The sequence below is a fragment of the Aptenodytes patagonicus genome, chromosome 3, assembly GCF_965638725.1.
Source record: "Aptenodytes patagonicus chromosome 3, bAptPat1.pri.cur, whole genome shotgun sequence".
Taxonomy (NCBI): domain Eukaryota; kingdom Metazoa; phylum Chordata; class Aves; order Sphenisciformes; family Spheniscidae; genus Aptenodytes; species Aptenodytes patagonicus.
The window spans coordinates 130,933,289-130,960,346 of NC_134951.1; the positions used below are offsets into that span (position 1 = coordinate 130,933,289).

The window sequence follows — 27,058 nt, forward strand, 5'->3', positions numbered from 1 at the left end:
AGCTGCTGATTTCTACGTGTGCAGAGGAGACCGCTGAAGGCAGCAATGGTTTCAGTTTGCCTTCCTAATTTCCCAGAGTATAAATTGTACTAATTTTACGATATTTTGAATCGTGCTCACTCAAAATAGTCGAAAACTAGGTAACGGACATGAAACTTTGGTTGTTATTTTGGAGTAATCTATTAGTCCTACATAATTAATTCTTATTGCTCCTTCATCTGGTGACAAGTTTGGCTGTTCAAGAATGTCGTCAAAAAACCAAGCCAGTGGAATTGGACAGCAGGGAAACGCAGAAATAGTTTGGAAATAGCACATGGGTCGATAGGGGAACAAAGAGGAGAAAGTGACAGTATTGAAGCCAGATGCGTGGTTTCACGTTGAGACGTGGAAAGTACTTGTAGGATGCGCGGCTCTAACCTGAAGTTGCAACTTCTTCTCGGGTGGTGATGATGCCATCACTCAAATGGTTTAGTGGGCACGGTGGTGTTGGGTTGACGGTTGGACTCGATGATCTTAGAGGTCTCTTCCAACCTTAATGATTCTATGATTCTATGAAATGGATTCTCTGTGGTTTTTTGACAGTACAGGGAAAAATAAGAGTCAAAGGAGAAGCTTTGATACCAAGAGCAAAATGACATGCTTTACAATTGAGATAATTGAAGGATCTCGGGTGTTTTGCCATCGGTCTGGTTGTGGACCCATTTTGGAGCTGCAGATCAAGATTGGGTGCGTTCCGGTAGGGGGACGCAGCGTGCTGGTTTCTAAGCTTGGAGATCCACTGCCATCTCAGTACCTTTAATACAGTTCTTTATATTGGAAAAGAAGGGGACGAAGTAAAGAGGAAATGTAATCTGAAAGGGGGCAGCCGGTCCTTGCAGCCTGTTGTCTCCATGTGTAACTGCCTCCTTCCTTCCTCCTTCCCAGATCCAGCCGTGCCCAGCCAGCAGGTCGCTGTGGGCCTCCCCAGCTACGGCGCGAGGGTCTGCGGGCTGCTGCTGCTTGGCTCCTCCGTCCGCCTGCGCTCGCTGGTTTGTTCGTTGCAGATCTCTTCCCCGAGTCTACGCTCGCTCTGGTGTGCCCGCTGCTACTGCGCCCTCTCGAAACGAGGAGGTTCACCGCTACAGCGCAAGTACTAAACTATCTGATAGGGGGAAGGTGCTGGGGGGGTCAGAGGGGGCAGGTGGGGACAGTCCCGCCGCGCCGAGGTGGGCTGGAATGGGCTGCAGCCACCGAGCAAGTCGAGTCTGATCTGCTGTGCGGATTGATTGTGTCTTTCGCAGGGGAGGCTGGTTTCCGTCTCTTCCGCACGGCAGTATGCTGGCACGGAGCAGCCTTTCCCTCGGACGCTTGCAACGCACGCCCCTGAGGCTGTGAAGCACGGGTGTGGAGAGCGGAGGCGGGAGCAGCCGGTATCGTTGGTCCTGGATACTCTGGAAGCCTGTAGCTGTGAGGTGGGTGATCCTCAGCGTTGAGTGTTTTACTCTGGGTAAAAGAGAGTCCTGGGGCTGAGAGGGATTTGGGGAGAAAAGTCTCATTTCTCTGCAGGCTGCAGGATCTCCTGAGTCGGGGGCAGCAGGTAAGACAAAATGCTCCCCGCTCCTGCTAGCCCTGGAGATGTGAGAGAGTAAAATGTTTGTCTCTGATCTTGTCTGCTCTCTGCGCTTCAGAAAGACTGAGCGTTGCTAGATCACTACCTGGTGTTTGCTGCCCCGTGATAAAAATACTCGGAGGGATAAAAATACTCGGACAGGTCTCCCTAGGTAGCCTGTTTTAGTGTTTTTCTACCATGATGAAAAGACTCTAACATGAATCCTTCATATTGCAAAGTAAATCAATGTATTCTTGCAAAGTAGAGAATACTTAATTCGCTCCTGTTTTGCATTTCAAAAGGCAGTGATCCCATCCCTTAGTCTTCCTTCTCATTCAGTTCTTCTTTCCTCCAGCTTTTGTAGTGCATGTTACCCTCTGAATTTGTATTTTGCGTATGAGCTCTACCCAGTGCGCTGGCTCTTCGGCAGGATTATATCTCTCTGGCTGCCCTTCCTGTGCAGTGTTTAGGATTGCTACCCCTAGAAGAAAAGGTGATGGTTGCTAAAAAGCCGATGATTGCAAAAAAGTTTGGTAGTGTGCTAAAGATCAGGGCCTGAGAAACCTCCCAGCTTGAGGCTTTCTTGCGCAGCAGATGAGCAATTCAATCATTTACGGAACCCCCTGATCCTTCCCTCCAGCCAGATTTGCTGGTGCTGTTCCAAATGCGTTCCTACATCCTTCTGCTCACATCTTGGGTGCTGCAGAACACAGAAGAACTGGCAGTTACTGGAAGGAATACAATGGAGGTGCTCATCAAATGCTGTCTTCCCTGTATCGGTGTTTGCCAAAGGAGGAAAAAAAAAAAAGCCTGACTGACTACATCAAGAGCCAGAGCTGGCTCACAGCTGGACGGGGGCATGCAGTATAAGAAAATAAAGAATTTCATTTCCGTGTGGCCCCACTTGGTGGCCATTGATTCAAGAGTAACGGTTTCAAAGTGACTCCCGTGCCAGGTGACAAAGATCAGTGAATGATGTTTTCCCGAACAGGAAACCCTCTGTTTTCCCTTTGCCTGGGTCTTAAAGCTCTTCCCCAACTCCTGTGTCCTCCGTGGCTCGGTATCACATCTTCTTACTCAACTTCCAGCGCCACCTGGACGAGAGGGCTCTTGGGAAACACACTAGCGTGTGGCATCATTTTATTCTTCTCTTTGTTCAGTCGCCAAAAGGAAGCAGTGTCTCTGCAGGGTGGAATTCGCCACAGGAGGAGCGGCCAGCGCACAAAAGCCTTTTCAGGCCTTGCACTCTCGGTCCTCCTGCAAGAGCAGCTCTAGCAGAAGAGATGTGAGCTGGGAGGAGTGCAGCACGGGCTGCCTTCTTTCTGCTGAGGCCAGTTAGCGATGCAGTTCCCCTCCGGCAGAAGTCCCTTCCTGTTTTTACAGGTGGCCGTCCATAATTGTGTGTCCTTTAATAGGTTTTGGACGCTTGGGGGTATTCTTGGTCTGAGGTGATTGTTCTTGCACCATAGCCGTCAGGGTGGGTTCAGCCTTTGCCCGAGTCTTGCGGAGCCCTAATTCATCCCTGTCTGAGTTTAAAGACTCCTTGGCTCTGTGCCACAACAGGTTTTTTCTCCACTGCATGCAAAAAGCAGCTACTTCTTCTTCTTCTTCAGAGTCAGGCGGGGGCTGTCGCAAACCCTATTAGACAAAATATTTGCATGCTTTAATACATTGTGGTACGTGAACTCATTTAAAATATCTTAAGTGATACGAAAGTCTGAATGTATTGATGTGTGCGTGACCAATGTGGCATCTCTACCTGTTTATGCTTAAAAAAAAAAAATGCTTAAAATGCTTAAAAGTGCTTAAAAACCTGCTTACAGAGAGATAAAGGGAATGCAGTGTAGTTAGTTTATTGATAAGCAGGGAAATTTCCAAAGGGGGAAAAAGCCAGGTCATATAAAGGACTTTGTAATCTGGACAATCAAGATAAAAGAAGGCTGGTTACTTCAGGCTGACATCAGCAAAGTAAAAAATGGACATATATAGTATGTTTTTAACAGTACAGGCAATTAACGGCAGGAGGAGCTTTTCCACGCTTATGGCTGATTCTCCATCAAATAGAATTCTAATCAAAACTGTCTCTCTTTCAAAAAGATGTGCGGGAGCTCAGCAAAAGTTGCGGGATTATGTAGCAGGCTAAGGCACACGATGAACAGCTGCATCAGTGGAGAGTCTGGTTGTATTTGCACTTGTTTTCTGAGTGCTTTCAGAAAAAGTCTGCTCTCACAAACTATTTGCAGTTGGATCAATCAGCCATTGTTGGCAGCTGCAAGGGAAGCTCTTGGGAGTTTTGATCAAAGCTCATCTTGAGACAACATAAAGGCTCAGACTGACGTGGACTATTTCCAGATAAAGGCCTCCAACGAGATGCTGCTGCTCTCCTATCCAAAAATGAAATGGGAAACGGACCAGCTAAAGATGACTTCAGCGTTGGTAGCAGTGACAGTGACAGTCTTTCCAGCAGTGCCTGGAAAGACGTGTAGCAGGCTTTGGAAACGAGACAGAAAGGCATAAAATAAAAACATCACAGTAAGAATCTTTTTCCCCGCCGCTGGAGCTGCCAGAGGTCCCACCTCCCATAACCAGGCTTGACTGGAGGAGCTCCCCACAGCGTGGACTCGCCTTGCAAAACCTATTTGATGCCATCAGCGTTAACTTACTTTGATACATGCTGCCTCGGCTGCCTTCAGAACATGCAAAACCGCTTGAATTAGGTTCTGCGCGTTGCTCACGAGCAGCTCAGAAGAGGACTTGCTCTCTGCAGTGACGGCTTTTACCCTTAAAAGACATTTTGAAGGATTTTACTGGAAGAGCATCAGACAGCGTGCCTCCCCTGTGTGGCCAGAACTCTTGTCAGTTACTCCAAAACCAGAAGATTGTCCCCTGCACTGTCAGAGCAGGTTTCCATAGAGGCAGGCAAACCAGGGGAGGACAGGGCTGTTTACAGCAACAGGAAGAGGAGAGGGAGCCCCCTGAATTGTAACTGAACTCTAAGGGCTACACCCTGATCCAGCAAGGACCTCTGGAGACCACCGCCGCACATCTCTTTGAGAAGCGGGCCACCAGCCTTGGGAGAGATGGTCCTTGACCCCGGCAACTCACCTGGCCACGATGCCGAGCTGGCTGCTGATGGTGTGGGTCTGCTCTGCGGCGCACAGCAGCTCTGCGGAGCATCTCTTGTCGAGGCAGTGCTTCGCAACGATGCGGCCAAATTTAACGAACACCTGCCCGTCGGAAGCGATTTGCCTCGCACAGGCGACAAGCTGGTCCTTGCTCTAAAAAAAAATAGAAATAAATGCGTTTGAGGAGAGAATGAGAAAAAAGACCACTTTTCCTGCAAGACAGGGGAGGGTCCAGGAAGCCCAGATATATTCTGAGGCAAGGCAAGGATTGGATGCTAAGGTCACATCTAATCAGGAGGAAGTAATTTCTAGTGCTTTGGGCAAGTGCAGCCGGTGCCGCTCTTACAAGAGCGGGGTAATGCAGGGGTTTCAGCAGGCGCTGGGCAGCCCCGTCACTGGCTTTGACCGCGCTCTCGAGGAAAAAATGCGCTGGGGCGGAGGGGGTGAAACACTCCATACCATGATGGGGCCCTTCTTCCTCAGGAACTGAGTCATGTGAAGCATCCTTGTTGCCATGTCCTTGGTGACCTGGGACATCTTGCTGGGACCATCCTGCCATGTGTCACTGTCTTCTCTCTCATGCTTCGCAGGGCCGCTGGCAAGGGAGATGCTGGGAGGACCGTTCTGGTGCTGTTGAGACAAGAACTGAACAGATTTGAAGTCTGGAGCGTGCAGACGCACCGATGCTGAGAAGTCTCCACCTGTGTGTTTCCGAAGCAGTTTTTGGTGAGTAAAGGAGACGGGAGAGCTGCCTGCCACCTCTCTGGGTCTGCTCTGCCTTCCCAACCAGCCCTTCTCTCCCCTGCCTTCACCCCCAGTGGGACTATCAAATCCAAATGCCCCGTGCCATCGTCCCCTGGAGCTCTCTCTAAATGGGTGGTAGCTGTCATGTGAGCTGACAGTGCCCGCGGTTGAGAAGTATGATTGAGTGCTCTAAACCACTCCGCTGAGTGATCTGGATCATGTTGCTGAAGCCTTTGCCAGCTCCTGACAACTGACAGCGGTTGTTGTGGAAGTGGAGTTGCTGGTACTCCCAAAGGGTGCTTGTGGGGAGGCGAGGAGCTGAGCAGAGACGGGTAGTGTTTCAGGGGAGGGAGAGCAGTACGGCCCTCTGCTCCTCAGAAACAGCGTTTTGGAGATGGGTTTATTTATGCAAGAGTGTCCGTCAGATCAGATATCCAGAACTCAGCTGAGTTCTGGATCAGGGCAGCCAGCAACCTGATCTAACTTTGAGGGTGGCCGGGGGGGGTTGGACTACTGACCTCCAGAGGTCCCTGCCAGCGTGACGTATCTTAATGCTCCACGGTGCGGGTAACAGGACTGACTGACAGCCCTGACCATCACCCTGCAGTAAGTGCTGATGGGGGGGGGGAAAAGCTACTGTACCATTTCGCCTGCCTCCCTGGCAGCTCCACTTGCTCGTCCGCTCCTGCTTGGGCAAGTTTCTGCTGACTTGCTGTGGCTCAGAGCATCAAGCTCTCGGGCTGGGAAGAGATTGGCTGCGCTGCTGTGTTGTCTTGGAGGGCGCTGGTCCCCTGCGTTCTGCAAGCGTTGTCTGATGAGCTGCAGGACGTGTCCGCTGATGCCCTGGACAGCCCGAAGCTGCGTGACGAGGTAGTGCGCCGTTGCTGACCAGTACCAGACGATACTGTCTAGGCGGAGATGCCCTTTGTCCTGGCGGCTCTGGAAGAGCTGGTTGGCGCTGCCCACTGCGTCAGACGTGAGGACCAGGAGGTGGTCTGCGACAGAGAGCAGGTTCGCCTGCGACTGCAGTTGAGCACTGGCCTCCAGAACGTCTTGGAGGGTGGTTTTGACCCACTGAACATTAGCCATTAGCCGACTTGCCTTCTCTTCAAAGGCCTGTTTGCTCCTCTCCCTCTCCTCTTGAGAGAGGGGGGACAGGGCTGGTCCAACGACGTCTTGGATGACCCGCAGGTGTTCGGTATTGACCTTCTCCAGGTGGAGCAATAACGCCTTGGTCTTGAGGGCCAAGTCTCTCTGCAGGAGCTCAAAGCGAATGTACGAGCTCGCAGTAGACAGTGGGGAGACCGAGAGGGTATTGGAGGCATCCAGCAGTGCTTCCATTAGCACCTTTATCTCCTCCCTGAGCGCTAGGATTTCACTGCGACCACGGTCTTCAGGGCAGGACAAGTAAGAGAGCCGGGCGGCCTCCTGCAGCCTCAGGGAGTTCTCGGACACAGCAGCCAAGAGGCTCCGCGAGCAAAGCTTGTTCTTCACGGCGCTCCTCAGCTCCCTCAGGAACAGGACGTCCCTGCCTATGAACCGATCCACAGCACCCAGCAGGACGTGCATGCTGACGGCCCACTGGACACAGTGCAGCTCCAGGCTGGCCTCTCCCACCCTGCAGGAGCCCTGGAAGGATGCTGCTTTCTCAAGTAACACTTTGGTGTTCATCTGAGCACGCGAAAACTTGGCTTGGACCTGTAGAAAGCTCTCCCAGACATCGGGGGAAATGGGATTTCCCTTACTACAGGCTACGCTTGCAATGTCTCCTGCGAACTGAACTGCTCCTGCTAAACCCATCATGGTCTCGTCCAAAGCCTGTTTGCCTCTCGGAAAGTCAGCAGACAAGATAAAGCCAAATACTTGCTGAGACAGACTATACCAAAAGCCTGCCACGGCTGCCAGGCACTCTTTGGTCTCACAGATCCTTTCGGAGAGCGTGAGTGCCATTTGGAGAAGTCCGCCCGGACGACAAAGCTGCCCTGGGGCTGTTTCCCTGGCCAGGCTAACAACACACGGTGTCAGTAACACAATCTTCTGGTACTGCCCCAGCGTCTCCGTCTGGGGAGACTCAGCAAAGGGCAGCGCTTCCTTTGCCGCATCGATACAGCCGTTGGAGAGTTCAAGCAAGGCGGAGCAAGCAGCGTTGACAGCTGCCATATCATGGGCTCTTGTTGCTGCTAGGAGAGCCGTAATGACAGGGTGCGTATCTCCTTTCCTTGGAACAACACCCAGGTGTAAGTTACCTGCTCGTGGAGACGGGCGACTTAAGGTGTCTTCTTGCAATGCAGCCTCATCAGTAATGGTTTTTAGCCCAGCGTGCGACAGGCTGAGTTCAGGTGCCTTTGCAGCATCAGTGCTTCGCACTTGTGCCCGGAGCGGGCTGAGGATATCTGGGTGGTTGGACCCATCCAGCCCGTCTTGGACATGGTGAGCAGTATCCATCAGGCAGCTTGCTGCCTTTGAAAAGACATCCCTAGTTTGGAGGCAGGAGAGTCTCTCTGGGCAAAGGGCTGCGACCGCTTTCAGCTCAAGAACGGAGTTGGCCAGTTGCTCGACCCAAACCAGCAAGCCGTTCCTGAAAATGGGGTCTGTGGCTCTGTCCACGTACCTGGTGGTAGCTTCAACCACCCACCGAGCCCAACTGGTGAGGCGAGTTGCATGCCAAGAGAGCCTCTCAGGGTCCTGACTTTCCAGGGCCTTTTCACACCGTTCCCTGTGCTTGGCCATTTCCTGGACGGAGAGCTTAAGGAATTCACGCATGCCGACCGTCTCCTCAAAACACCGCAAGAGGCTTTCCGTTGTTCCAGCCCACGTGTGGTACAAGGACTGCAGTTGCTCAGCAGCGCTCATCTGGGCCGTATTTCTGCTCATTTCTGTGAGCAGTGGAGGGAGACTGGCAAGGAGTCTCTTCAAATACTCCACCCACTCTCCGATTTCTCTAGCGGTTTGGGTTTTGGTGCACCTGGCCAGAACAAAGTCTGCCACGCTGAGCATCTGCTGGGCGTGTGTGAAGAAGGTGGCAGCGAGGGGCTGAAGCTTCTTTAAAAATCCTCCTTGTCCTGCTGGAAAACACCCTGTACCAGCAAGGCTAAGGGCATCTTCAACTAAACGCCTCAGGGGCTCCTTACCCTCAAAGAAGGTGTCGAGGATTCGGCACAGAGTAGCTGTGAGCACTGCCTGGTCGAGAGTCTCCACCTCCTCTCTCATGGCGTGACATTCCTTCTCCAGGCTTTCTCCCCAGCTTTGCCCTGGCCATCCCTCCTGCTGGCTTACATGGCTGCAGATGCTCTTCCTCAGCCGTAGCAGAGCCCAGCAATGTTTTACCAGGTCCTGCTTCAGATCTGGCCTGGACGAGTCTGCTAGAAGCATGCAGTAGAAAATGACCGCTTCCACGTGAGCACTGAACTCGCTGTCGGAGAGGTGCGCTGGGTCTGGGCAAGAAAGGAGAGCCAGCAGCCTGCTCAGGTGCTGGGAGAAGGTCCCGTTTCCGTCCCGTGGCTCCTTGCTGCCCGTACTGTCGATGAGCAGGGAAGTGAGCTCTTTGATGGTCCTCTCCGTCAGCTGGAAAGCATAGTCTTTAGAGAAGTTGACTTGCCAATCCCATGAGTGTTTAAGATGGCTGTGCTTGGCTGCATGGAGCAAAGGAATGCACTTCTGAAGGAGCTGCGAAGTTTGGGCCAAGCTCTTCTGTCGAGGACAATCTCCGAGTTCCTCGAGGCGCTTTGCTGTCAGGTGGCTCAGCAGAAGCGAGGCCTCGGAAAAGGCCCGGAAAGCAGCCAGCAGTCCTGGCGTGTCCCCTGCATCCCGCAGCACGCTCAGGCACTCCAAAAGCCAGCTGGCAGCCTGAATTATCCTCCTCGCCCCAGCGGCATCTTCGATCTGAAGGATCTAACCAGAAAAAAAGGGCAGAAAAACTGGTCAGAGTGGCTAAAGCTCAGGAATCCCTGTTCGCGATTTCATCCCTTGTGCAGCCAAGATGACACCTGCAGGGAAGAGAAGAGGCGCGTTTTGCTCAGCAGACCTGCCCTAGTGAGCACATGGTGAAGAAACAGCCGTTGCTCCAGCTAGAGCTTCCCCCAAACCCCAGCCCCTGTCCTGGTAGGGGGGCAGCTCTTGTCCCTCCTACAGCTGCACCCTTACCCACCGCTGCGTCCCAGCCTGACCTCCTCCCCTCCTCACTCCGGCACCGTCCCCCTCCGCCATTACCTTCGCTGTCTCTGTTAAGACCCTCTTTGCCGACGCAGCCAGCTCCTCCCTGTGGCTGGGGTTCTTCGGCTGTACCTGGAGCTTGCAGGCTGCCAGCAGCACGCACCTCCCTGCCAGGACGAGGGACTCGGCCGCAGGACGCGTCTCCTCCTTGAACACCTCGTCGCCGGACTCCTCAGCCAACCTGCAACGGAAGCCGCTGGGCTCAGCTCTTCGCCATCCTGTTGAGTACCAGCCTCGGTGGGTAGCAGCAAGGATGCCGCGCCGGTCTCGGGCTTTATCGCAACAGTTAGCCACGCCAGACCTTAACTGGGCTTGAACTGATTTTAGCTGTATTCGCACGCTGTTTCAGAACCTTTTGCAGTGGCTGCAATTCACTTTAAGATAGGGTGTCTACTGTCTGTCTACCTACCAGGTCCTAGCTGTAACAGCAGAATAACCCAGCGGCCAGCGCCCGATCTGTGGGTTTGGGCTCCAGTTCACTGAAGCATTCGGTCAACTTGCCCCACTACTATTTTAAGATGTGTTTAGCTTAAACGTTGCTTGTTGAGGTTTTGCTTACTTTGTCACGTCCCTTCCAAGCACATATCCCTGCTTTGTCCCACCTCTCCTTTTCCCTTCCTAGTCCTATTTCCCCCCTTCACGTTCCCCGTCCCTTCCTCGTCACGTTCCCCGTCCCTTCCTCCTCACGTTCCCCGTCCCTTCCTCGTCACGTTCCCACCTTTCCAGCGGGGCGCAGGCAGGGAGCACCAGGCGGGAGAGGCAGGCTCCCTGCCAGTTTCTTTGCCATCCCTTCCTCCTCCTTCCCAGCCCCCAAATCTGCCCGGGAGACACCCAGCAAACTTACCTTCTTGCAACAGAAGCGAGTTCTTCCGTGGCTTTGGCTAATTCTTCAGCATTCTCCCCTAAATTGGGAAAGGCCTGACAGATCCCATCTTCCCGTTCCAGGGCGAGGATTAGATGGCAGAGCTGCGCAGCCATGGGGCAGAGGATCCTTTGAACACCTTTGTTTTCTGTTAGGAGCCCGAGGTCATAGAGAGAAAAAGGCTCCATTGCGTCCTGCCTGGGGAAGGGAAACAAAACCTGGGGCTATTCGGGATCCTTTGCAATCTGTAGCCGTTACCAGTTTTACTGGCGACCTTGGATTTGGATGGCAGCTTCTGGCTTTGGAAATGCTACTGGGTTTAGTTTCTCCCAGCCCTGCAACGAGGTCAGCAACCTGCGTTTCCCCCCGGCTTTTTGCCCAGCCTCTCCCCGGTGCGGACCCCCGGCTCTGCAGTCTGGCTTTGCTCGGCGCCGAGGCACCGGCCGTGCCTCGGGGATGCCCCGGACCCATCCTACGGTCCCGAGTTTGCATCCACGCGGCTCCCATCCTTACGTGAGCCCAGGTATTTCCTTACCCGGGCGCCGGACGGTCCTGCGGACGAGTGCTGGGGGACGGGGTCGCGGGCTGTTGCCAGCGGCGAGACCCCGTGACGGTGACGGTGAGGTTACCTCCTAGCGACCGGCTGTCAGCGGGGGGACCACGGGGGTGCCCACGCCGCCGCGGGCCTTTGCGCCTGCAAACAGCTCCTGGGCAGGGATACGGACCCACGGCGGGGAGGCGGGGGGGGGGATTAATTACACCTTGATTACCGTAACTCGGCTCCTGTCGTGGACAAGGTGAAAGGCAAAGGCGGCGGGCCGGCGCCTGCGGGGCAGAGGGCCTTGGGGGGTAGTGGGGGGGCTGGCGGCTGGCACCCCCGTGGGCCTCCCTCCTGCTCCCCTCATGCTCTTCCGAGGCCGGGGACGTTTCCGGGGGCCTGGGGGCTGCCCCAGCCCTGGGGGATTGCCGGAGGTCCGCAGGGTGCCCGAGGGCCCTGGACGGGGGGGGGGGGATGCGCCAGCATCTCCATGGAGACGCGGAGGACGGTCGGGCGCAGGGCGGCGGCGGCAGCGGCGGCAGCATTGCGGGGCGCCCGGCCGCGGGGCACGCTGGGAGCTGTAGTCCGGCGTTGGGTGCAGGAGGGCTGGGCCTCGGCGGTGGCCTTGGCCTTGAACCCCCCCCCCCCCCCCCCCCAGCCCTGGGCCACTAATCTGCCTAATCTAGGGGCCGGCTGCCTGCACGGCTTGGTTCTGGCCCTTCCAGCCCCCTTGATCCTGGCGCTGCACCAGCGGGCGCGCGCCCTGCCTCCCGCCCGCCATCGCGCCTGGCTTCGTAGGGGCCGAGGGGGGCCGCGTGCGCGGGGACGCGCCGCCACGGCCCTAAAAACCTGAGGAAACAAGCGGCTGTGCGGGAGTACTGGGGACACCCGGAGCGGGGGCGGGGGTCCCTCCTCGCGCCAGGCCTGCCCGAGGCCCAGGCTCCCGCTTCGGCCTTTGCTAACGAGCGTCCCTCGCAGGGCCTCGGCCGTTCGGCCTTTGGTTAAGAAGCGAGGCTGGTGCAGCTTTACGGGGTGGAAAGAAAAAAAAAAAAAGAGTGATTTCCACCTTCTCCTTTTCTCCCATGCCTTCGGTCCGCGTGAGGTCCGTAAGCCCTGCGCTGAACTGCTGAAGGGAGGGACTCGTCTGTGTGCGCAGATAATCGGGGGGGGGGGGGGGGGGGTAGGACACAAACGCATGCGAGAGAGAAAACGGGCACGTTTTCTGCCTGTTCTGATTTCTTCTGTACCCTTTCACCTAATGCAGAATGTCCACCGGCAACGACGACCCTTCTCCCAGGAGCCTGAGCTTCAGCTCTGCCTCCTGTATTGCCGTGATTCCGTGGAAGCTCAGAGAGTAACGTAAATAAAAGCAGAATCGGAGCTGCAAAAAAAAAAAAAAAAAAGAGACCTTCAGGTTGGGATAAATTCACTTTTTCCTCTTTCCGGCATACTCTGTACGCGCAGCTAGTGGGGGAGCGGGTAAGTGCTTTGGCTGTGGCGTGGTAAGGATTGATCCTGACTGAGATCTGTCCCTTCGCAACGCGTGCTGCTCACGGACCTCTGTCTAATGAAGTGCTGGAGCTGGATCCGGCTCCGATGTCCTCGTATTTTAAGCACTCCCATCCCAGCGATGGCCGATTTCCCGAGGGGTACGTACGTTTTCAGGAGGGTCGCGAACGAATCTACCTTTAGAAATGATTTTTGTAATTCTGAGGGTGACAGACGTCTCCGGGGCGGCGCAGCTGCACAAGTTTCACCCTCTTGCACTCTCCCCCCCTTGTTGTGAAGGTGCAAAAGCTGATTGACTCCAGCTGCACGCGCAGGCGTCAGGATGCTTGCTTTTAAAGAAGCTGCAAAAGAATCCTGAGAGTTTCCAGGCCTTCATGCCGCCTTACCACGGCGCGCGAAACGGGGGTCGCAAGCCGATCCCGCCACTTCCAAAACGCTTGGAGAGCCGGAGGGAAAACCCCGCCAGGTGTGCCTGCCTTCCTCCCCTTCGGGGTTGGGAAGCTGGGGTGGCGCGCGACGTGCAGCCTGAACCCTGCAACGCGCAACATGCATCTTGCAATGCGGATTGTGCACCGCGCAGCCTGAACCCTGCAACGTGCAACACGCATCTTGCAATGCGGATTGTGCACCGCGCAGCCTGAACCCTGCAACGTGCAACACGCATCTTGCAATGCGGATTGTGCACCGCGCAGCCTGAACCGTGCAACATGCGTCTTGCAATGTGGATCGCAGCGTGAATCGTGCAACGTGGAACACGCATCTTGCAACATGGATTGTGCGCCGCGCAGCCTGAACCGTGCAACACGCATCTTGCAATGTGGATCGTGCACCGTGCAGCATGAACCGTGCAACGTGGAACACGCATCTTGCAACGTGGATCGTGCACCGCGCAGCCTGAACCGTGCAACACGCATCTTGCAACGTGGATCGTGCAGCATGAATTGTGCAATGTGCAACACGCATCTTGCAACGTGGATCATGCACCGCGCAGCCTGAATCGTGCAACACGCATCTTGCAACGTGGATCGTGCACCGCGCAGCCTGAACCGTGCAACACGCATCTTGCAACGCGAGTCGTGCGACCTGAACCGTGCAACGTGCGCGGTGCAGCCCGAATCGCGCGCCCCGCAGCGTGCACCGGGCACGGTGCACACGCCCCGCCCCCGGGCACGCGCCCGCCGCCGCCCTCCCCGTGCACGCGCCCGCCGGTGCAGCGCCGGCGGAGGAAGGAGGAGGAAGGAGGAGGCCCGCCGCGATGGACAGCACGGGCAAGGAGCGGGAGGCCGTGCAGCTGATGGCGGAGGCCGAGAAGCGGGTGAAGGGCTCCCACTCCTTCCTGCGGGGGCTCTTCGGGTGAGCGGGGCTGCGGGTCGGGGGGGGGGGGGCGCTGGGGCTGCGGGACGGAGCTGCAAAGGGGTGTGTGGGGGGGGTGTGTAGGCGTGCAAAGGGAGCCGGGCCCTGCGTGTGGGTGCCTGCAGGGGGGGCAGCCCCAGCTCCCCCCCCCCCCCCCCCCGAGCGTGGGTGAGGGTCTCCCTTAGCCTCTGCAGTGGGGGGGCTGTGTTAGGGCATTGGGGGGGCACCCCAGTGCCCTAACACAGCCCCCCCAATAGCACAGCAGGGGTGAGCCCGGCCGGCGGTGCTCCGACTGCCCCCCCCCCCCGCCCCGGGTGCTGCCTCTCCTCCATCTGTCCATGGGCACAGCGGTGTGATGAGCCCACTCGGCCTCTGCAGCTCGGGGCGCCCGCCTGTGCCCCCCCCGCCCCCCGTGTTCAGCCCGCCGCCGGGGGGGGGGGGGGGTAGGGGTGTCCCCGGGTCCGGCTCCACGGCGGGCTGTGCTTGCTCATCCCAGCTTTACCCCCATGGGGACTCGCCACCGGTAATCCTCTCACGGCCGCGGCGTCGCCGGGGTTCGCCCTGGCGAGGGCTGGCCTCTCCCCTTATCCCGGGGAGCATCCTCACCCCGACGGGCAGCGGCGGCGGCACCCAGGGGATCTGCGAGGGCTGCTGCGAACGGTGCCGGGGCGAGGCTTGAAGCGCCCCCCCCCTCCGCTTCCTCGAGGCCTTTTGCAGCTCCAGGGAGGGTTTGGACCAGGCTCGGGGTTTTACAGATGATTTTCTGCCCGGTGGAGCCGTGGTCCCCTCGCGGCACCGAGGCCTTGGCTCACGGCATGGAGACCCTCCGGAGGGATGGGGTTGCCGGGGGGAGCGATACCCTCAGAAAACGGCAAAGCTTCCTTTTTACTGGGTCTTTTTGTTCAAAAGTAAATATTCCTGGGGGTGCAAGAGCTGTGCCTGGAAGGGTTTTGAAAAACTAGCAGTTTTGGCCACCTCAAGCTTTCTTCTTCATGGCTTTTTGGTTTTTTTTTTTTTTTTTTTTATTTTTAAGATGAGCATTTATGGAGTGATGCTCCCATGGAGGCCTCGATGTTTCTAAACAACGGCCTGGAAAAATCTAGTGTCCGCAGCCCTGAAAGCAGAAGTTTTAAAAATAAATTCCTCCCCAGCCTCTGGCAGATTAATCGGGCAGGGGCATAATCTGGGCAGCAAATTGCCGAAAATCCTTGGAGTGAACCGGCAGAGATTTCGAGAGGCAAATTTCTCATTTTCTTGGGCTAAAAATAGATGCAAGAAAAATGGCTTTTAAAATGGAAGAAAAGGTGGTGGGTGACTTTGCTCTCGGCATCCTCCCGGTGAAAGGACGGTGAGTGCCTGGCCCAAAAGCGTTATTGATAGCCGGGCTTTTTCCTGAAGAGCTCCATTAGCTTGCACAAATGCTTTTCCTTCTTTTTTTTTTTTTTTTTTTGGAGACTAAAAGGCTGAAAACCGCCCCATTTTGGACGCCTTGCAGGGTGTAGCGTTACCTCGCGCCACCTCCTTTGGCTTTAGTTCACGCAAAAGGCGGCTTGCAAGAGCAAGAAAGAGTGGTCCAAAAAACCCGCCAGCGCTTAGAAATGAAAACGCGGTCGTCTGCCAGAAGGAGGAAGGGAAAAAAACCAATGGCAATAATAAATGTTTTCACCTCCTGCACTCCAGCCCTTTCCGGGGTCAGGAGGACCGCGCGCTACAGAGGGCAGTAACGACCTTGCAGGAGTAAGTCCATGAAGAAATCTGCGTTTAATTAACAAAAATATTTAACTTCTCTCTCAAGATAAATTAATCGTTAATCATCCGGTTCGGGGAGCCGAGTTACGCCGCTAACCCCCGCCAGTTAAGACTCGTGTTGAGTTGTTCCCTCGCTTGCGTTCCCGGCCAGAAGGTGCAGAGGTGAAAACCCGCCGGCGTGCCAGGGCTTGGTCCGTTGAGGTTTTATTTGTTGGGAGCCGGGGGGCGCGCCCCTGCGTTTGTTAGGCAAGCAGCAAGTTGTCTAGCATCTCTTTGATTTTTGGTTTGCTTTACGTTCCCTAAATGACGCAGTAGTTTGTCGCGTACTAGAGTTTGCTTTTTGCAGGTGTTTTTTGCCGAGTGTCTCGTGAGACTCTTACAAGCCAGCTGCTCCTGCCCAAAACGGAGGGACCCAAGTCAAACAGCAGACGGGGGCTTGCTCCAGGCTCCAAACTCTTTAGGAACGTGCCAGAACCCTAAGCTGCCGTTTCAGGAGTGGGTTTCCCCTCTGCTTTTCTGTCCCCGCTTTATGCAGTGGAAAAACTCTGCCTCCCCTTTCTAGCAAGGGCTTGGTTATTCGGTGCCTGCCGGCTCCGCCTGCTCCCTGTTCGCAGTGGGGCTTGGGGGGGATCCCGTTGGGCGCTAACCGAACTTCTCCCCACCTCCACTGTGCATAGGTAACGAGCTGGCACCCCCTGGGAGAGGGGTCTGGCAAGGGCAGGGGGGCTGCCGGTCCCCCAAATGCAGCTTTCCCCTCTGTGAGCAGCGTGATGCTCACCCTGCATTTTAAAATTAGGGGCCACGTCGCCCGAGCACACGGGGCTGCAACACCCCAAGCCCTGTTTCAGCTCTCGGCCCCCGTTCCGGGGGCAGCGTTTCGTTCCAGCACGGTGTCAGGGGCTCTCTCGCTGCATTTCAGGGGCAACACCAGGGTGGAGGAAGCCTGTGAAATGTACACCAGGGCTGCCAACATGTTCAAGATCGCCAAAAACTGGAGCGGTGAGTACAGCCCCCGCCGTTGGGGGGGCTGCGTAGAGAGGGTGGCTGACGCCGGGGTGACCCGCGAGTGCCCGAGCATCTTCCTGCGAATTATCGCAGCGGAGTTTTACATCCCAGGCTGTTGCCATGGGGACGGTCCCTATGGCGATGCAGTTCCTCTGCTCTGCCCCGCCCTGCGATGATTTCAGTACTGGGAGGGTGGGCAAAGGGGGGGTGACCTGAAGGTTCCTGATGTTCAGTTAGCCGGGGCGCAGTCTGTCGTTTTTTTTTAAAATGAAAGCTCGTAATTCTGCCGGGAAGCCTGCTAAAGGGGCGCTGCCCTGGCTTTGCCCTCCAGCAAGGAAATCCCTTGGGGTGGGACGTCAAGTCCGACGGGTTCCGAGATCCAGGGGATCCCCCTTGCTGATCCAGTAGATGCAGGGCGCAGCCAGTAGCGAGGATGAACGCGCGCTGCCAGGGATGAGCGTGCGGGTGGGATGCCCCCACTGCGCCCCGGGGGGACGGGCTCAACCCCCCCCCCCCCTGCCGGACGAGCAGTGCCTGGCCACACACGCTTGGGGGTTGTCGCATCTCTAAACCTCTCCGGTTCCTGGGAAGCGACGCGTGCTTCGCCGTTTTGCGGCGATCCCGCTCGTTGCCGGGCTGGAGGGGTACACGGGGTCGGTGTGCGCTTCTCTCCCAGCCGCAGGAAACGCGTTCTGTCAGGCGGCCAAGCTGCACATGCAGCTGCAGAGCAAACACGACTCGGCCACCAGCTTCGTGGACGCCGGGAACGCCTACAAAAAAGCAGACCCGCAAGGTAAGGGGGGGGCGAAAGCCGGGATTGTTTCTTGCAAAGCTGCTTAGCGGCAGAGGAGGTGGCGCGCCGAGGCTTTCGGTAGTCACCGGCTCCGTGGGGCTGCGGATCCTCGCTGCAGGCTACTCGAAAGACGTAATACCTCCTGCCCTTAGCCCCAGGCCCCTCCCAGGGGCTTCCCCGGGGCAGAGGCGAGGCGGGAGGAGAACGGACTGACCTTTGATGGGATGAGGATAAAGGATCTGGGTTCTTTAGATCTGGCCGCAAAGAGCAGGGCTGTGGTTGTCTGGAAGACCTCCCATTCCCCTTACCCTAGCTGAGTGTTTGGAAACAAACCAACCGACCCACCAGTATTACTGATGCTTTCCTGTGCCAGCGGGCTGAAGAAACTAACTCGGGGCCGATTATACTGTTTTATAATTGTAAAACACCCAGATTTCCTAGGAAATGGCAGGCTCTGCATGTTTATGAGATCGGCGTTTTGAATTTTGCTCTGTTTGAGGATGCAGCCTTACAAACCCAGGGTACAAGTCGTTTGTATTTTGCCCGTCCTAATTTTGGACTGTTACCTTTCAGCGTCGGAGTTCTCGCCCGGGCGAGCCGGCAGGCTGTTGGTGGGGTGCGGGCTGTGCGGGGTGGGTGAATCAGGATTAGATCCGCGGATGCAAAAATGCAGGGGGGTGTTACATCCGTAGGTCTTAGGGGTTGAAAACGCTGTGTCGGTTGTTCCGGACGTACATACACGTGTGAGTAGATATTTACTGAAGAAGCTGGCTTGTGGTCTGAGGAAGAGAAATGCTACCGAGATCTGGTTTTTGGAGGCGCGGGGTGGGGGGGGCAGGTCTTGGGCTGGGCAGTCTGACGTGCTGGCTGACTGTTGTTTTTCCTGAACACTCATGCTGCAGAGGCCATCAACTGCTTAAATGCAGCTATCGATATCTACACCGACATGGTAAGAAGCTGCACTGGCAGCTCGTGGACCGATGTGCTTGTAAGAGACGCAGCTCGGTAAATGCTGTGTGCGCTGGGCCGGGGGGGGGGGGGAGCCCCCGTCTCACGTGCAACCTCTGCCTTCTCTAGGGGCGATTCACTATCGCTGCCAAGCACCACATCACCATTGCGGAGATCTACGAGGCCGAGCTGGTAGACATTGAAAAGGTAAGGACGCCGGGCGCTGCTGGTACTGCTCTGCAGGTGCTGCGGCGGCGGCTGCATTTCCTTCCCCGGCCAGAGCAGCGCCGAGCTCAGCGCGGCCGATAAAACCCGTCTCCCATCCGGCCCCAGGCTTCTTTATGTAGGTGCAAGTCAGCCGTAACTTGAAGTTAGCGTTAACAGGGTGAGCGATGATTTTCCCGGCACGGGTCTCTCGCGGGGCAGTCCTGACTCTCTGGCGTGCCCCTCTGCTGAGCGGCAGCAAGGCAGGGCTGGCAGAAACGGCCAGGTGAGAAACCTTCTCGACTGAAGTGGTGCTTCACATCCGAAAAGCACTTTGGAGAAGTGGTGGGGGCAGTTTTACAGCTATTTTCTGACGCACCCAAAGGAAGCTGCTGTTACTTTTAGTTCACGCTTCAGCACTGACCCTCTCTCGTTCCCATAACCGAGGTCCCTGAGCAGGAATCCTGCAGCAGCTCAACCGGCTGCAAGTCTTCTGCTCGAAGTTTGCAGAACAAAAATTTATCGTTTCTAGATATTATTTGCTAGACAATCGTTTCCTTCCTCAGCTCCACTTCACTGGATCCTGTCTGTCTCTATTAATGACTTCAGCGTTGCCTCTCCACGTGCAGCCCCACTTCAATCAAGCCCTGCTACGTCAGGGCTGTTCCGCTAAGCGATTTATTGTACGGTGGCAAACCTGGCAGGAGCTCTGTCGCGCTGTGATTATAAGTGTTTGTAGTCATTACCTCAGGAGTAGCGTCACCTGTCTTAAACCTGCACCGGAGTTCGGGGCTCTTAACGAGTTCAGGGTCACATTTCCAAGGGCAGCCTCGTGTTTTGAGTGCGCAGGGGATGCGCGGCGGCGCCTCGCTCCACCAGAAACCCCGCAGCGTGCCGCGCCGCCGCTCCCTTTGTGCGCAGAGCAGACAGGTTTTTTTGTGAATGCGGTGGCTGTACGCTGGTCTGACCAAAAAACTGTACTTTAGAAGTGGCATTCAAGCGCGATGTTTCTGTCCCCAGGCGATTGCACACTACGAGCAGGCTGCAGACTATTACAAAGGAGAGGAGTCTAACAGGCAAGTGGTCTTTGTAAAAGAGTCACGACAGGGAAGGGCTGGAGACGGGGATTTGTCCTAGAAGGCCCACGCGCTTGCGCGGCTCGCCTGCCGGCCTCTTCTAAAATGTCCTTTGGTGGGATGCCCGAGTCCTGCTTAGATTTCTGTTTAAGGTTCTCATCCCGCACGCAGGCTTGTCTGGTTTGGGGTGCCCGTTTTGGGTGCAGAGGAAGCAGGGAGGGATTGAACGGTGTCTGACAGCAGGTCTGTGCTGAGCTGAAGGTCTTCGTGCCTTTCCGTGTGTTTTAATTTTGGCTGTTAAAAAGAAAATTCCCCTGATTTGCAGCTTTTTGGGTCCCACTTGTATATACGCTAAGTAGTACAGGTCATGCTTTGGAGGTACCAGGGTATGGATTTTATTTTTCTTCCCCAGGACACAATTAACTTACTTTAATGCTGTAATTGATTGTAGCTCAGCCAACAAGTGTCTGCTGAAGGTGGCCGCCTACGCCGCGCAGCTGGAGCAGTACCAGAAGGCGATCGAAATCTACGAGCAGGTGAGGATGCGCGCTTGTCCGACGGGGCTGGGGCAGCCTGGCTGCCAGCGCCTGCGCGGTGCTGCTGGTGTGCTGGCCGTGGCGTCCCTCGGCGGCTGAGCTCCTGTCCCTTGCGCTGGCATGGGGGCAGTTACGGCAGTCTCGGCGGTGGGGACGTGATGAGTTTTCTGCTGTAGGACCGAGTTAGCCGCAGCTAAATTTTTAAGGACCCTCCTACACGTGGGACGTTTTCAGGTCCGGTCGGGGGTGGAAGGTTTTCTTGTTTAAATGGTGCTGCAGATCGGGTGAGAGACGCGAATTAGAGAAAATCCTCAGCCGCAAAATTTCTTGAAAATGGAAAGCGGGTCAGTGTGTCGGTCTCGCAAAATTGCCGTGGCCTAGAAGCTCCTAATCGTACGTATTTCGGGGCTGATTATGCCTTTATGAGACGTGGTTTGCTCCTTTGCTTTTAAGAGTTGCTATAACTTACCAAAGGCTTTTTTTCCCCCTGAATTCTATTGTTTCTAGAGAAAGGCTGGGGGAAGCGGGGGGAAGGAAATCTGTAATTACGCTTTTGATCGTATTTATAAATACGTTTGGCAGAAAATTTCCCCCCAGATCTGTAAACTTGATTGCTCTGCCTTTGTACCAGGTATTTACCTGGGAATACTTGCAGCGCTGCTTTTGTGCTTCCGGAGGGTTAATATTGGAGCAGGTCCTCACCGAGTCGACTTGCCTTCCCCTTTCTGCGGGGGGACAGGACATACTGAGGTGGCGGTGCGGCGCCCCTGAGCTGGTGCAGTGGCTCCCTGGGAGGACGGGCTGCGTGGGCGCGCTCTCGCAGCTGCGTGCGGGTTTCCGACCTCGCCTGGGATTAGTTAAAAATCTGTCTGGCTTCCCGATAGCTTTTTGTACGGACGCTGGCGTTTTTTCCGTGGTCCTTATTCGCGTTATGGTGCTGCGTGTCATTTTGATCAGCTGTCCTGTTTTTAATTCAGTTCTTCAGGATGCGGTTTTCTTTCCCAGCTCTAGTAATATCTTTTTGTGCCTAGGTCGGAACAAACACGATGGATAATCCTTTGCTCAAGTATAGCGCGAAAGAGTATTTCTTCAAAGCCGCTCTGTGCCACTTCATCGTGGATGAGCTGAACGCGAAGGTCAGTGGGCTCAGAGCGGTTATCCCGAATTTTCTGCATCCCTCTTTAATCCACCTTTGCCGGCTGGGACACGTTCTTGCGTGCACAGGGATTTGCGTGGCTGTTGCACGGACTGAAGCTCGAAGTGCCGTAGCGTCAGATTGGATTTACTGTGAATACTTGCTCTTGGTTTTACTGTGAATACTTCCCCAAGCTCTCTGTGCAGTTTTAGGAGTGGAAGGCAAAAGCTGAAAAAAAAAAGCAAGTAGTTTTGTGTGAAACGAGCGTAAGGGTTGTCTTCTCTCTTTCAGCTTGCGCTTGAGAAATACGAAGAAATGTTCCCAGCATTCACGGATTCACGGGAGTGCAAGCTATTGAAAGTGAGTAAAGCCGGGAGTAAAATAATAGTCAGGCTTGAAAATGCATACCGCCCTTTACTTTGTGCTTCTTCACCTTGCCATGGATCTGGTCGTTTATTCGAACCTTTTAGAGGACATCAGACTCACTTTGCATTGGGTTTGTACCAGACTTGTGGAAGTAGCTGCAGCAGAAAGATGATTATTCTAGCTAACTTAAAAAAAACCCCGAAAACAACCCAACAGACTATTTCTGCGTTCGTGGCGGGTGGTTTGAATGGGTTGCGAAGGTGCCGCTGCTGGACACGCGGGTGCCCGGCAGTGCGGGTGCAGAGGTCCCCCCTCTCCTGGGGACGAGAGGCCCGTGCACCGGCCCTGCGGGAACACGCAGTAACGGAGTATTTTCTGATATTTTCTGATCCTTAACGGTGTTCTCCTAGAAACTGCTGGAAGCCCACGAGGAGCAGAACTGCGAGGCATACACCGAAGCAGTAAGTAGTCACGAATTTGCTAAGGTGCGCTCGTGGGTGGCGGGTTGTTCCTTTTTTACCTTTCTGGGGTGCGCGCGCGCTGTTAAACGTTGGGTAACCGGTTGCCCGAGCTCCGAGTGCTGCGACCGAGTCCCGTGGGGCAGAACACGGGGCGCTTCGCTGCTTAACCATCCTGCCACGAAACAACCCGCAGGAGAGATGGACTTTAGCAGCCCGTGCTCTAGCAAGTCCCGAACTTAATACTTTAAAATTACTAGTCTATCATTGAGAGTTAAGTAAAGATCCTGCCTGGTTTTGCTCCAGCCCCTTTCGGTGTTTGACAGCGGCTTAAAGTGCTCTGTGTGTTTTTTGGATAGATAGATAGATACCTTTTATTTTATTTTACTTTATTTTTTTCTCTGGGAAGACTAGAAGTTTCAAAAGACCATACCAGAAGAGCTGCAGAGAGCTGCTTTCGCAGCAGCCTCGTTTGCTTTCTAACATCTTAGTTTAAACCGGTGTTTGTTTTTTCTTCCTAATAGGTTAAAGAATTCGATTCAATATCGCGGTTGGATCAGTGGCTTACAACCATGTTGCTTCGCATCAAAAAGTCAATCCAAGGAGAAGGGGATGGGGACCTGAAGTGAATCGTTCGTGGTGTTTGTGGCATGCAGCCTAAGTAATCTGTTCTTGTGTTACAGCCAAGGACCACTGTGGGATACGTGGTGAAATATCTAGCTTTATTTTGTTGCTTACGAATCCAATGACTTGTGTGTTTCTTTACTATCCCGCTCTTTGTCGTGACAACGTGGGTAGATGAGAAGCGATGCTCTGGGTATCACTGGCAGATCGTTCTGAGGCGAAAGCAGCAGCACTTCTGGCAGAAACCCTTTCTTGGTTTTGTTAGCTGTGAACCCAAAGTGGGCACTTCCAACTACTATTTTTTCCCCGCTGTTCTGTCCTAAGGCTCAGTACCGTTGATTCCAGCATGTAGGTATTTTGTCCACGCCAGTACAGTACGAATAACTGCTTCTGAGCTGTCGCTGTATCGTTACCGTTTTCTGTTTCTACATGGACCTCTGTCAGATACACGTGGACCTTGGTTTTGGGGTTTTTTTTTTTTGTTGTTTTTAAATGATTGAGCTTTTTTAATGGTGCTTTGAAATGAAAGGCTTTGTGACTCTCATATACAGTATGCATGTGTGTGTATACATCCCTATACAGATACATGTGTGCACATATAAGTACGGAACACACAACGACCTAGTGCTGAAAGCATTACACGCTAGGGGACGGGACTGCTTAGATGGGTGCCAGCCCTCCGGACAGTCGTCGCGAGTAGACCTGGTTAATGGTGTATTTTGTATTTCAGATCTAAATATAAAATGTAAGGTTCTTCTATATTTTCTTGGATCTATTTTTCCACTTACTTTATTTTGTGGTGCATCCCATCCCTCCTACCCCGAGGTGACTTGACCCGAGTAATAATCTATTTTTCTAACTTTTCATTTACGTGAACTCCTGCTGCTGTCTCTACTACAGGTCTCTTGTGTGCGCCGGGCAACACCCGTTAGTTTCCGACCTCTTTGCTGTTGGCGCGTCGCTCGTTCTTGTGACGCGCGAAGGCGTTGGCTGAGCCTTGACGTTACGCAGAAACCTTGTTGTAGTTGTCTGGGTGACAGACGAATCGAGCTTGCTTTGGAAAGCTGTAGACACGTTTAACGATTCCTGCGGTAATTTTAGAAATGTGTTTTAAAATGTCTGCAGCCAAGGCTCTTCCGCGCAGTGCTTTGTTTTAACTAGAGATGATTAAGCCACCTATTATCTCATGTGTCGCTCTTAAGAAGGACTCGGGCGCCTATGCAATTTGCCAGCGGGAGTTGTGACGCGGTGTTTCTCTGTCATGAAGTGATTTTCAGCTGCAACACTGTGACGTGTAAAGAATGAAAAAGTAATTAATTAATTGCTTTGTTTGGCACAACTGCTGTTTAAGTGGGCCCTCTCCCACCGCCGGAGCAGGAACGTCGCGGTAGCCCCCAGCAGGCGGCTTCGGCGGGCACCGCCGCCCAGCGCGGGCTCTGCCCCTTGTTTCTCTCGATGAAGCGATTGTCTCTGCTCATATTCTGGCAGCCAAAATGCCGGCTTTCGCACTTCTCTTCAGTTTTTTTTTAATCTGGGTGTTTATTTGAGTAGAACGCAGTTTGGCTTATTGGTCTAAGGGGTTTCGTTCTATTACAGCGGTACTTTATCTCTACCACTGACTTAGGAAAAAGAAAACCCAAGAAACTCCTGGTACATGCCGAATTATTTATTTTGTTTGTTTTCCTGACCGATCTCACCCGTCACTTACTTTCTGTAGACTGTTCTGTGCATCCTAACTTGACAGAAAAGACCCGTGAGCTGTGCAGAACTGGCAAGGTGAGTGCATTAAAAAAGCCCGGACGGACGATGCTCGTTCTTCCAAGCAGCTTCGGTTTCTTCACTCCTCAGATGCGTTTGTAAGGCTGCTGCTCACGATCAACCTCTGTCCGCAACAAAACCGTCGCTTTAACTTAGACCACCGTGTGTCTTTCCGCGAAGAAATGCTTTAAATTCCGTTTAGCGCGTGGTCCTGGTCTGTCTCCCCCCGAGGCGCTCCGAGGGGCGGGTGCACACCTCAGCTCATAGAAACGAGGACCGACTGACGTTTTCCAAGGGCGTCCCGTCCCTGTGCCAGAGTCCTTCGCGTGCTTGTGCCACCTCCGCTGGGCAGAGAAAATGCTGGGCTTAGGACGCAGCTAGCAGGGTAGGCGGGTAATCCTGTCGCTAAAGCTTGGCTTGGCTGCAGATTTGCTCTCGTTTTGGACAAGGGGGCCCGAAGATGTGACTGCCGCCGAACTGACTCTGTTAAAAGGATGGGCTCGGAACCCTTTCTGTTTGCTTAGCCTGTTTCCTTAGCGAGCAAAGACCCACCGCATTGATGGGTTTGTGGTGACTTGTATCCACCTCCTTTGGAGCCTTGGTGCGGGGTGCTGAGGCGGCACGGGCCGTGAGGTTTGCCTTGCCTAGCGTCGCACACAACCCAGGCGAGCATTTTCCGCCTTTCTGTGTTCACTTTTCCAGTTGTCGGTATTACGCGCAGTTGTGATAAGACGCGTATGGAGCTGGCGGACCCAAAGACCGTACCCGTGGGGTCTGTTACTGTGCTCCGGAGTAAAACCATTAAAATACCAATGTTCATTCTGTATGAGTAGGCTACAGCATGTCCTCCAGTGTACCAGTGGTCAATTGTGACAGTTCTAAAATGACGGTCTGCCACTCTGCTGTATTTCCCCCCCAGAACACAACTCCCTTCTATGAAAACTTATTAACAAAATGGCCTTAGCAAGAATATAATGTTTTGTGTGAATCCGTACATGAATAAAGTGAAAATCATGAACGTAAGCAGTGAGAAGCGTTCTTTGCCGGCAAATGCAGAAGGCAGGCTAAAAGCTAGAGCCTGCGTAAAGCCGCGGGGTGTGGCGATGCTAAAAGCCAGCGTGCACAGCGCTCCCTTTCAGTTAGTTTGGTGACCGGTTGAGGTACGTCCTAAGGGTGCATACTCGTACAGGAAAGCACTGGCTGATCATTTTACAGTGACTCTCATGCCACTTGAGCGCTTGTCGTGCAACGCGTCATCTGGAGGAAACCGGAATGTCCCAGAGTGTTGCATTTCCTATTTTTTCAGGCGTGTTTCTTAAAGGTAAGCTCCAAGAAACCGTTCCCGACTCGTGGAAAGGAAAGGTCTAGCCCAGGCTTTCACAGCGCTGTATTGTCCCTCTCGGGCAGCTCTTGCAGGGCCTGGGGAACGCGAGCGGCACCCGCCAGCTTCAGGCCTGCAGCAGAGCCGAGTTAGGACTTACCCCAGTCCTAGTGCCTTCACGGCGACGGGCGTCTGTGCTTTGTGTGGAGGGTATAGGAACACGCTCATTAAGTCACTGGAAGGGTCAGTCTTCAGGTTTCAATATTTTAATAAGAACAGTTCATACGAGTAACTCACTTCCGTACATTCATGGAGTACAAAAGTTTCCCTGGCTACAGGTACTAATGCTCAGACTTTAAATATATCTACAAACTCTTTACATGGGTCACTGGGAATACTAAGCTTCAACAGGAACATCGTGCTTGAATAAATATTTCAAATATAACCTCTTGGAAACGTTCTCTTTAAAAAAATTCCCTTTCTATAGATTAAGTTATGATTCCACGGTAACGCCTCAGACATCCCTTTAAGGTTCAAAAATAGCTCTGTGCCACAGTTTGGGTATCTTTATTGCTTTGCCAACCCCTAAGCCTTAGAAGGGGCCCCGCCAAGGCTTGATTGTGCTTACCTTTACACTAACGCAATCTTTCAGAAAGTTTTTCCTCACAGCTTCAGCTGAGAAAGTTTCTGTGGAAATACTACATTAATATTAAAATAAAGAGAGGCAGAAGAGCAAAAGGGGAAAACGAATTAGAAAAGCTCCAGATTTTTACATGGTGGCACTGGGGGGGGAGTCTGGTCCTGAGTTTGACGCCTTAACCGTACCAGCAAGTTGCTGTTGATTCACAGCTGCTCCCAAAAAACAGGAGTCGTCCCAGTCAGACCTTTGTCAGTGCCAACTACTTCAAAGGTTCCTTCCCCGCACAGGGAAAATACCCCAAATCCTCCCGAGTGCTCCAGTGAGGTTAACGTGAGGTCAACCAAAGTAACTCCTCTCTCGCTAACAGCGAGGCTGAGCCGGAACAAAGGAAATGCAGAAAACGCTTACCCTGGACAGAAACTCTCTGGGTTTGCCTGTGCAACGGCTTTCCCAGCTACTGGGCAGAACACGGGGATGTGCTCCTTGGGGAAGGGGAGGAGATTCTAGGGAAAGA

At 54.1% G+C, this 27,058-nt stretch overlaps 2 protein-coding genes across 2 annotated transcripts; one reads left to right on the plus strand and one right to left on the minus strand.

Moving 5' to 3' along the window:
* Positions 1–1,183: 1,183 nt before the first annotated feature.
* On the minus strand, positions 1,184–11,109 carry LOC143158808 (uncharacterized). Its single transcript, XM_076335244.1, has 8 exons — positions 11,067–11,109; positions 10,514–10,729; positions 9,667–9,850; positions 6,100–9,348; positions 5,173–5,343; positions 4,694–4,866; positions 4,252–4,369; positions 1,184–3,226 (listed from the first exon to the last, which is right to left on the minus strand). The coding sequence occupies exons 2-8, from the start codon at positions 10,717–10,719 to the stop codon at positions 2,966–2,968; spliced, it is 4,362 nt and encodes a 1,453-aa protein (XP_076191359.1). The 5' UTR covers positions 10,720–10,729; positions 11,067–11,109; the 3' UTR covers positions 1,184–2,965.
* Positions 11,110–13,783: 2,674 nt separating this feature from the next.
* NAPB (NSF attachment protein beta) lies at positions 13,784–25,606 on the plus strand. Its single transcript, XM_076335245.1, has 11 exons — positions 13,784–13,931; positions 16,600–16,679; positions 17,362–17,478; positions 18,381–18,427; positions 18,556–18,633; positions 19,651–19,706; positions 20,158–20,242; positions 21,274–21,378; positions 21,669–21,737; positions 22,154–22,204; positions 22,726–25,606. Exons 1-11 carry the CDS (start codon positions 13,834–13,836, stop codon positions 22,828–22,830), a joined length of 891 nt encoding a protein of 296 aa, XP_076191360.1. The 5' UTR covers positions 13,784–13,833; the 3' UTR covers positions 22,831–25,606.
* Positions 25,607–27,058: the final 1,452 nt, after the last annotated feature.

Excerpts from the sequence above, each read along its gene's own strand:
- LOC143158808 (XM_076335244.1), bottom strand. The coding sequence starts at position 10,719 with ATGGAGCCTTTTTCTCTCTATGACCTCGGGCTCCTAACAGAAAACAAA. Across the intron at positions 5,344-6,099 it reads CCAGGGAGGCAGGCGAAATG|CACCAGAACGGTCCTCCCAG; the intron begins GTACAGTAGCTT and ends TTGTCTCAACAG. Across the intron at positions 4,370-4,693 it reads CAGCTCGGCATCGTGGCCAG|GGTAAAAGCCGTCACTGCAG; the intron begins GTGAGTTGCCGG and ends ATGTCTTTTAAG.
- NAPB (XM_076335245.1), top strand. The coding sequence starts at position 13,834 with ATGGACAGCACGGGCAAGGAGCGGGAGGCCGTGCAGCTGATGGCGGAG. Across the intron at positions 21,379-21,668 it reads TGGATGAGCTGAACGCGAAG|CTTGCGCTTGAGAAATACGA; the intron begins GTCAGTGGGCTC and ends TCTCTCTTTCAG. Across the intron at positions 21,738-22,153 it reads GGGAGTGCAAGCTATTGAAA|AAACTGCTGGAAGCCCACGA; the intron begins GTGAGTAAAGCC and ends GTGTTCTCCTAG.